General features: G+C 39.0%; 1 protein-coding gene across 1 annotated transcript; it reads left to right on the plus strand.

Annotated features, from left to right (window-relative positions):
* The first annotated feature begins 679 nt into the window (after positions 1-679).
* LOC121281446 (EF-hand calcium-binding domain-containing protein 9-like) lies at positions 680-9,952 on the plus strand. The gene is made up of 4 exons (XM_041194391.1): positions 680-815; positions 3,212-3,360; positions 6,252-6,428; positions 9,803-9,952. The coding sequence occupies exons 1-4, from the start codon at positions 680-682 to the stop codon at positions 9,950-9,952; spliced, it is 612 nt and encodes a 203-aa protein (XP_041050325.1).
* Positions 9,953-10,625: the final 673 nt, after the last annotated feature.

Below are 10,625 nucleotides of genomic sequence, written 5' to 3' on the forward strand. Positions count from 1 at the left end.
TTCTATATCCTTAACATTCTCTTGCTGCAGTTTCCTCCATTGACTTGTCATAATTTGTTAGATCAAAATTGATACCAATAATCATTTACCTCTGTTAATCAGTTTGATCTGTGTAAAAAATGCAATATAGTTCACCAACTAATCACAAGCTCCAACCAAATATAACTGCAAGTAAGTAATATCTTTTTGAATTTGTCCGTGACTTGGCTTCAGCAGCTATTAACAAGAAGCTAATAAGGTAATAACAAGAAGCTCTCCCTTATGTATTTTGCCTTTCATTGCTTTAGCCATGGGTGGAATGATGGAACTAATGAGGCTTTGATGTTTAAGAATAAATTTATACCAACAAAAAGCAATCCTCAATAGATTTCCCCATTTCGCCAAATTTTAATACAAATCATACAACGAGCAGAAACCCAGTCCTATTTTCTGTAAAAGTGAGATTGTTTTAAATGTGATAGGAATACAATGAACAGCTCCATTCTTAAGTCATACTTTGTGACAAAATAGAATCCACTTTAGAAAATAATCTAACTTATCCCATCACAAAGCATGACATCACAACCATACAGTGTTCGTTATTTCTGTTTGTCCCAAACTTGTCTGGACTACTAACTTTGACAGCAGCGAAATTATAATTTGCATTCCTGCAATTAAACCTTTCAGCACTACTTCCAAAATGAAATTGAGGCCTGGATGTATTTTTAATTTTTTGTATCTTGACAGGGTTCATATTTTACTGTCTGTCAGAAATACCACAGTGCTTTTGGAGTATTTTAAACTCTTGGATGTCCATGATAGCAATACTTTAAATGGTAAGATGGAAATTTCTGAAAGAAAAATTAATTCCAGTATTAAATATGGTCAGTAGAAGAAGAATAATTGAATGATGTTCTGACAGAGTTTTCTTAAACAGACTTATCTTGTCTCAGTTGGGAGTATTCTCACCTTTGAGTCTGAAATTGTGGGTCAATCCTTCTATGGATTGAAGCATGCAATCTAGATGGAAACTGTTATGATACAGCAGTTTGTAAAGGCTGAGTTATTTAAAATCTCAGAGGGAAACTTTAAACTGTCATAACCTATATTTTCAATTGGTATGTTTTGAGTTGCAGTTCTAAATTCAGGAATAAGACCATCAGTTCTCGAGAGGTTTTTATATCAAACTAAATGAGGCATTTATTGAATACAACAAATTAAACATATACACATGGCTACAAATTACTACTGTCATAACTTTTAATAAATTCCGAAATTAATCTCCACTAAGGCAACAGTAACCAATAGACTTGACCAGACACCAGGCAAAGCATTTTCACCTTCTAAATTCAAAATGAGGTTCCTTTCAATTTGTTTCTTTGCAGACAGTTGTTGGCTTACAGGCTTAGATCTTACATGCCTCTGATCTGCAAACACAAGAGCCTTTCTGTTATACCCAGCCTTCCCCTTTGAATGTAAATTCTCATTGGGCAGAATTTTCTGCCTGTTGGGCGGGCGGGCCTGACCCAATCTCCGGCAGGCGGGGAGCCGATCCTCGCTGGAGAAGCGGGCCCCACTGCCATTTTAAATGGCGGGCCAATTAAGGCCCGCCCAGCATGACACCCAGTGGGAAGCACTATGCACTTGCTGTACCGGCGGGGGGGATTCCCCATATGCGAGGGAGTGCTCTTTTGCGCATGCGCACAAAAGAGCGCATATCTCCCTGAGGCTAAGAGCTGCCTCAGGGAGATCGCTGAATGTTGTTCAACCATTAAAAATAGAAAAATTTTAAAATCCTTAACATGTCCCCCTCTTGTGACAATGTCACATGAGATGGGACATGTTAATAAATTTCACTAAAACTTTATTAAAATTTTTTAAACCCTACATGAAACCTCATCCCGCTGGCGGATGAGGTTTCATGCTTTTTAGAAGCCCACCGGGGCTTGCCAGCCTTAAGGTTGGACGGGCAATTGTTTTAATTATCCTGTCAATGGCCTCAATTGGCCATTGACAGGTCGGCGAGCGGACAGCTGATTTCGCTGTGCCCCCGCCTTCCTGAAGATTTAAATGGGGCAGGATGTCATCGGGGGCTCCGCCCGACATCATCCCGCGTCATTTTCCCCTTGGCGAGCAGGCTCCGCCTCCTGCTCACCGATGGCAAAATTCAGCCCATTGTATTACCAGGCCCTTTGAACCCCATTCATAGTACTAATTTTATTAATGATATAAACACTGCTTGGTGCCTGCTAGCTAGGTGCAAGATTTTGGTCCCACTCTTTGAATGCTCTATTCAACAAAATGAAAATGTACCCTCTACCTACTGTTTACATCTCAAAACTACTATCCATCAAAGCACACAAACTAGCTGGCTTTAATACAATTAACACATACACAGACTAAACCTCTATTTAAAAAAAAATCCAATAACATTATATACATTAATATCTCTTCCTCACAGACACTTTAGCACAGTACTAAGGAAGTGTTACACATTGTCTAAGGTACAAGCTGGGATTATCCTCCCATTGGCAGTGTCATGGCAGGACAGAATTTCCTCCTGTACCTGCTGCTTTGACAGGTGTCAGAAATCATTCCATATGCAACCCAGCTCTCAGTAGGATACATACTAAGAAGGAGTCCACCATTGCGCAGCTGTAAAATGATTGTAAGTGCATGAGTTCATTATTAAAGTTACATTGCCAAGTTTTATTCCTGAAGTCCAAACTCTTCCAGAAGGATGGTGTTTTAAATTGATTTCTATACATCATATGTAGCACTCCAATGATCTGCCAGAATTTTCATGGGATAAAGCTTTGCTTGAGAAATTGCTTCGTCGTGCTATCCATTAACATTAATGTTTTTGATATAATGTTTTTTTCTTTCACAGGATGTTGGTGTCACTGATTAAGCCAGCATTTGTTGCCCATAACAATCACAGATGAGAAAGATGAGATTAAATTCAATTTATATATATATATATAAAAATGATACAAGTTTAGATTATTTTTGTCTTCATTCCTTGCTCAGAAGATTGTTATACTACATGTGTAAGAACAAACTTATGTCCTCTCTATCACCTGCCAATTCCTACTCGCCACCTTTTGAGGCTGGGAGAAGGGTTATGGTGGGTAATGGAGATTTAAATACATACAAATAAGAGATTTTCAAACTAGAAACATTTTAGCATACTTCAGACTATGTTTTATTGTTCTTCACAATTATCTTACAGATGTCCAATTTTTTTATTTTCTTCGCTGTATCACGGACATGAGCAAAGCGCAGATAAAGACAACTTTCAATATGTTCGATTGGAGAGCCTCTGGGGAGATCGGATTTGAAGAGTTTTACATGTTGGTTTGCATCATAATTGCTAACAAGGTATGAACCTAAATTAGACACTTTAGAAACTATTTTTAAAATACCAACAATTCCCTGGACAACTCACAGCCCGCTCACGTGCCCAACAACCCAAACCACAAAGGTACAGAGCTAAAATGTTGAATGAAATTGATATTGCAAAGACATGCTCACAAGAAAATGAGTAGCTACAAGCATGACCATCAGAAAGATAGCCTTGTTTTCCCAGGACTGCTAAGCCTAGATATTTATTCATGCCCAAAACAAACTGCTATGCTGAAAATGCTGATTGTATCAACTGGACAGAGCTGGCATGCTGGGGGGCTGGGGGGCGGGGCGGGGCGGCGGGGTGAAAGAGACATGGGGGGGTGAAAAAGACATGGCGGTGGGGGGGGGGGGCGCAAGTGATAGCCAGCAGTAACCCACAGTTTTAATGTCAAGACAGGAGAATTCAATTAAATTGAATGAAAATAATGGGAGTGATGTCTTAATGTCTCCTGTGATGAGGATTCTGTCTAGACTGTCCATGAAAAGTGAGCACTAAAGGTTGCAGGACAGTCCCTTCAGATTAGAAGACCTATGAAAAGCAGTAGCTTTTTTTTAAAATAGTAACTACTCTGTTTCCAAAACCATCAAATATATGGGGAGTGGATGGGAGGGTAGGGGCTGAAATTCAACTTTGGCAAAACCAGAAAGCTGCCAGTAATGGATTGGCCACCACCTGATTCCTCTTTCTATTGATGTTAATAATCAAAGTTGAATTGCACCCCCGCTATTTTCTTGTGGAACACCACACATCACACATTTTGGATATAAAAAGGACAGACCAGGGTACTTTCTAAATGCTGAAAAACTGGAAGCAGTGGAGGCCCAAAAAGACTTGGGGATGCAGGTACATAGCTCATTAAAATGTCACAAACAGGTACTGAAATAATCAAGAAGGCTAATGGAATGCTAGCCTTTATATCTAGAGGATGAGAATACAAGGGGGTAGAAGTCCTGCTTCAGCCATTCAGAGCAAGATTCCTGTCTAGCTATGCCCCGCACTGCTCATTATTGCTGGCACCGGAATCAGGGTCTTGAAATTGACACACCACCTATCTGATAGGGGAACATGGGAGATTAAGGCAGTTGTCAAACATCAGTATTCCATTGCTTTTGCAGGGGACCAGAAATTTTGTTTGGTGGGTTAAGAAGCTCCCCCCACCCACCCCCGCCTTGTAGTGAAATGATAATGTTATCTATCAGAAATTCAAGTATTTCTGCCATAAATGTTTTACCTCATACCTCCATTAAGCAGCTATGAATGCCAGTATTAATAGATTTGAATGGAAGCAATTGTCTAGGCTGCTTTGGAATTCCTCCAAATTTTTGAATATCTCTGGACTTGCTGGAATGATTAAAGAGCATTTCTGAAAACTGCCTTTGACATGATCTACCTCCAACATTTTTTATTTAACTTCAGATCAATATTTTCAGGGACCTCCACCTCCTCCCGCCTCTGTTCTCGCCTTTGGGGAGGACCTGAAAATTCAGCCCCAAGTGTTAGATTACAAGAAGGGATCACACAACCTGGGATTGTATTTCTTGGAATTGAGAAGGTTGGGGGTGATTTGATGAAAGTTTTCAAGGTCTTAAGGGGCACGGATAGGGTAGATCAAGAGAAACTATTTTCACTGGTTGGGTGTCTAGGATTAGGGGGCATAGGCAAAAATTAGAACAAGACCTTTCAGGAGTGAAATTAGGAAACATGAGAACTTTTCCAGAAACAGCAATTGATGCTGAATCATTTGTGAATTTTAAATCTGAGTTTGATGGGTTTTTATTAACCAGAGGTATTGAGGGACATGGGGTGAAGGTGGGAATATGGAGTTAGATCAGCCATGATCTCATTGAATGGCAGAACAAGCTCAAGGGGCTAAAAGGTCAACTCCTGTTCCTATGAAATTAATTTTGGAGTGTTTAAATAATATAGCTTTTACTCATTTGGTTCCCTCTGTTGACACTGTCAGCTAGAATAGCTCATCAGCTGGAGCAAATGGGAACAGAACAGCCAAGTAAGTTTCATCTAACTCTGGAGCAGCCTTATATGGTGTACCCCATCAAACCTTTTTCCACCTGTGGGTTTTCAGCTATTATTAAAGAAGAAAGAGTACCACCCAGAAATAATCCTGGGGTCAGGGGACCGTGATCTGAAGTTAAATAAAAAATGTTGGAGGTGGATCATGTCAAAGGCAGTTTTCAGAAATGCTCTTTAGTCATTCCAGCAAGTCCAGAGATATTCAAAAATTTGGAGGAATTCCAAAGCAGCCTAGACAATTGCTTCCATTCAAATCTATTAATACTGGCATTCATAGCTGCTTAATGCAGGTATGAGGTAAAACATTAATGGCAGAAATACTTGGATTTCTGATAGATGACATTATCATTTCACTACAGGGCGGGGGTGGGTGGGGGGAGCTTCTTAACCCACCAAACAAAATTTCTGGTCCCCTGCAAAAGCAATGGAATACTGATGTTTGACAACTGCCTTAATCTCCCATGTTCCCCTATCAGATTTCAATTGTAAAATTTCTGAGCTACATTGATTACAATTGATAAAGAGAACCAAAAACATTCTTCAATGTATTTTTTATCATGACATGGATTTGCTTGAGAACAAAACCAGCCAACTGGTGAGGCAAGAATGGCTCTCCAGTCATCAGAACCTTAGGCTAGCTCTCAGAAAGTTGTATCCATTATATTAAATCGTTAATTCTCTCTCAGCAAAGTTAAATTCTGTTTTGTAGACTTGCTTTCATTTCATTGTCATTCAGTTCTGCAAGGCTAAACATGGTTTAGTGTCAAATTACTGCTTGTTTCTGTTGGTTGTCACACGTACGCAAAGCCATTATTTGTTTTAAATATTACAGGATAAAATGGAGCAGCAGTTTCTTTATCGTCACTCCCGGTCCATCTTTGACCTAATTGACATGGATGGGGGGCACACCATCACTCCAGCAGAATTCTATGCTGCTGGATTTCTCTTCAACATCAAAGGACGTACTCATTTGCAGATGTTTCAAGATTACAGTGGAAGTGGCGGTGAGGTAAGATGGCAAAATTGTGGCAATGAACTTCCCTTGCTGCCAATTTGCTCTTCTGTCTTGAAAACATTGGCACTTGCTAGATATAGGTCCACGGCTCATGTGGCACTTAGTACTTTACCTAGGTGGTCAGGGTTCATGGTTTATGCTCAGTGAGTGTCAGCAAGCTATCAACTATAAGGTACTTTGCAACCAACCTAATCCTGTCCTCACCAGATATCTAGGAACACTTTTAAACTGAATAGCGGAACTCTTCCTTTCTTCATCTCCCTCTCCACTCCTCCACCTCCCTCCCCACCATGCACCCTGGATGATATTTTCCTTCTGAAAATGGGGAGTGTGTGGACTGAAGCCAACTATAGTGTCCCTGCCTCCAGGCCAGTTAAATCAAAGAAGAGTCTGGGATCTTCCTGACCTGGTGTATTTACCCATGTAACAATTAGGAAACCCAATTTTCATACTTCCATATGATTTAATTTTACATCAACTATATTTTGACTATTCATGAAGATGTGCAAGGAAATCTTAATTTTTTATTCCAAACAGTAGTCCTTCTGAGTAATAATACAAACTAATGTTGAAAGGACAGTTTTTAAGAACATAAATGCATAAGAAATAAGGGGAGGAGTAGGTCCTCGATCCCATCGCGCCTGCTTTGACACCCAATAAGATCATGGCAGAATTTTACATCAAATTCACTTTCCATCCTACCCCATATTCCTTGGTTGCCTTGGTTTCCAATAATCAATCATTCTCAGCCCTGAATATACTCATCGATTGAACATCCACAGCTCTCTGGGAAAGAGAATCCAAAGATTCACAATGGTCTGAGTGAAGAAACTTCTCAGTTCAATCTTAAATAACCAGCCTCTTTTGTGCTACAAGTTTTCACCCACTGGCAGAGATAGAATTGACTTTTATCCATGATTCTGGGATTTAAGCTGGTAAAGGGGGGTGGTACATCCCATGTGAAAAGAAATGGCATGGGACAAGGGCCGGGGGTGGGGGGGGAAAGAGAACTTAACCTTCAACCCCACCCCACCCAAAATGCTTGTGCTTTGGCCCACTAGCTGATTGAAGCAGATTATGTTAATGATTTCATATAACACCCATCCAGCAGAGGGACATGGTTTTTATTCATCAACCTGGTTTCAATTCAAAGCAAAATACTCCAGATGCTGGAACTCTGAAATGAAAACAGAACATGCTGGAAATACTCAGCAGACCAGGCGACATCGATGGAAAGAGAAACAGAGATAATGGCTCATGTCAATAATCTTTCACCAGAACTCAGAAAAGTTATAGATGTAACAGATTTTAACCAAGCACAGAGATGGCAACGTAGTTGGTTGGGAGGGGTGGGGAGGTGTGAGTGGGTACAGGAAAGATCAGTAAAGGGATGGTTTTTCAATTTCTACCCTTCCCTCACCTCATGTGTTCATCTCCGACTCTTCCCTTCCTTTACTTCTCTCTTTCCATTTTTGTGGATAGATTAGAGACCAAATTCATTATAAGTCCTCCCACAGCTATCTTGACTACATTCCCTCCTTGCCCTCTTCCTATAAGGACTTTATTCCATTCTCCTAATTTCTCTGTCACCACTAAATATGATCTGACAATGTCACCTTTCATCCCAGTGCTTTGAAATGTTTCAAGATGTGTTCTTTCTTGTTAGCTTTGAGCATTCTATTTAAAATCAATATAATGTTCACTATTTTTGTGCTGGGATATTTTGAGGCAAGACAATCCTTTCACAGGTCAGCGAATGTCAATCTTTTGTTTACAGCACAGTTGTTAAGATGACAGCAGTGAAAAACATAGTGAGAAGACTTAATGGAGTGAAAACTAAAACATTATGTACGAGTGTAGCTAAAGTAGGAGTTCCAATCCTTTTTAATATTTCCCCTCTCATTTGTGTACATGTTAGCCACTAAATTGACTATGGTAATAAAGCAAGCTTACCTGCTCCTTGATATAAGATGTAGAAAATATATCACATGCACAATAGGATCCTCTAAATCTGACCTTTTTGCTAGGCATATATCAGGAAATAAATGAAGACAAAAGTCACAGAATGATATTAATTTACATTCCCTTTGCTGGGAGTGGAATTTGTAGCAGCATGAGTGAAAAAGCCTGCTTAACATCATGTTCCCACCAACTTCCAGTTTTCCGCCATTCGAAAATGTTTGTGAAGTGGTTGCTTCCTGCCCCTGCTGGAAACAAGTGCGAATCTCATTAGGTCATGCAACTGTAGATGATATTATATCAATAGGGCCTTGATGTGGGTATGAAGTACCAATAGGCAAAGCATGCACCACGCACATTCTGGCTATTGGTACTTTCTGTTGAATGGTCTCACTGGTGCTCCCAAAAGAGATTGTTGCAGACAGCTCAGGAAAAGGGGAAAAGAGGTTTGCAAGTTATGATTGTGAGGTCAGGAAGAGCATTAATGCTCCTGTTGGCCTCACATAAATTTATCCTTGCGATATGCAACCCTCCTTCACTATTGGCTTCTCGCTTACTTTACTTGGACTGGTTGGACTCCTCGGCAGAGCTGCTGGATTTTTGGCACGCTCCGAACGGTGAGATATTCCAAATGGGTGAGTAGTTCGCCAGTGGAATTGTAATGTTGCTTTATCATGAAATTGTCTATTGACAAACTCTGCACTCATAACCACACCCTGAAGAATTATTTCGTCCAAGGCACAAATTATTATAGCGATGCTCACCTCTTTTATTTGATTATTAGGAAAACTATGAGAACTTGTGGAAGGCTTAGGAAGATAACAGTTAAGTCATTTGCTTCATTTCCTGTTGTTCCAGATTATATTTGTAAGTTGTTTCAATATTTATCAACAGTGTTGGTATGTGGGAACACAAGTCTCACACAGTTTATGTATGCTGGGAAGAAAACACACATATAATCTTGGCACTTATTCATTGTGGATAACAGTCACATTCAGTCTGTGATAGCTGCAAACTCTCCACACTGCTGTAAGACGGGAGTGAGAAAGTCAGGCACAAATTGAACTGCAGCTTGAAATAATGGTGAAGTAATTTGAAGGCACTCAACAGGTTTTGAAACTGAAAAGTTACCTTTTTTTTTGCCTTTTCTCCTCCTAAAAAGAAGTTGCATTGAGGAGTTGAAAAGTGAGTTACACGAGAAAGGTGAGAAAAATTTAAACGACAAAGAAAATGCTTTTAAACCAGCCAGAATAGGAAATTATTAATTTGCAAGTATGAGCTCATTTCATCATTGCAAATTTTAATTCCATCTGAAAATCTTTAGGAGTAGAGAGATGCAAAAAAGAAAATAAAAGAAAACAATATTGTTTTGTCAAACTAATTTGGCCTTGTTTATTTATTTGAGCTAGAACCTCACCTACAATGAATTCAAAATGTTCATCATGGCCTTAATAGATAAACAAGAAAGCATGAATGAAGATAAAAGGAAAAAGAAACAGAAACAGAACCAGCCAATAAAGGATTTACTTTCTCAAAGGAATTCTCTGTTACCATTGTAAACTTGTACTATTGAAACAAAACTGGAATTCTTCAAAGAGGAATTAGAAACATTTAAATGATATTTGGAAAAAAAATCTTACTTGCTCCATGGCATTGCACCTAATGTGTTTAGTATCAAAGTTTTAAAATAAATACATTTTAATGAGATGTTTCTTGTAAAAATTCTTTATCCTTTGAATTGTTAAATAGTTTATGTCAATGTATGTTGCTGTAAATATCAGGCTTCACTCTTAAAAATAGATCACCCTAATATAAACATAAATAATATAAAGACTTTCATTTATACAGCATCTTTCATGATCTCAGCATGTGCCAAAGTGCTTCACAGCCAATTAAATACTTCTGATAAAATTTTAAAATGCAGCAATATGCACATAGCAAGATCCCACAAATAGCAATGTGCTTATTTAAGGACCAGATCCTCTCTTTTAATGTTGTTGGTTGATAGATAGATAAATATTGGCCAGGACTTCTCTGCTTTTCTTCAAAATCACGTCATGGTATCTTTTTTATCCAGCTGAAAGGATGGATGGAGAAACATTAACAGGTGTAGGTGCTTCATCAGAACTCGAAAGCTTGCAAATTTGATTCAGATACAATATTTCAACATGAGCATCCAGATAGGATACTTTCTACACTCATATGGAACATAAAAACCCTGTTTATGAGGAC

This window comes from Carcharodon carcharias, chromosome 8, assembly GCF_017639515.1.
Source record: "Carcharodon carcharias isolate sCarCar2 chromosome 8, sCarCar2.pri, whole genome shotgun sequence".
In the NCBI taxonomy this organism is placed as follows: domain Eukaryota; kingdom Metazoa; phylum Chordata; class Chondrichthyes; order Lamniformes; family Lamnidae; genus Carcharodon; species Carcharodon carcharias.

Excerpts from the sequence above, each read along its gene's own strand:
- LOC121281446 (XM_041194391.1), top strand. The coding sequence starts at position 680 with ATGAAATTGAGGCCTGGATGTATTTTTAATTTTTTGTATCTTGACAGG. Across the intron at positions 816-3,211 it reads TGATAGCAATACTTTAAATG|ATGTCCAATTTTTTTATTTT; the intron begins GTAAGATGGAAA and ends ATTATCTTACAG. Across the intron at positions 3,361-6,251 it reads GCATCATAATTGCTAACAAG|GATAAAATGGAGCAGCAGTT; the intron begins GTATGAACCTAA and ends TAAATATTACAG.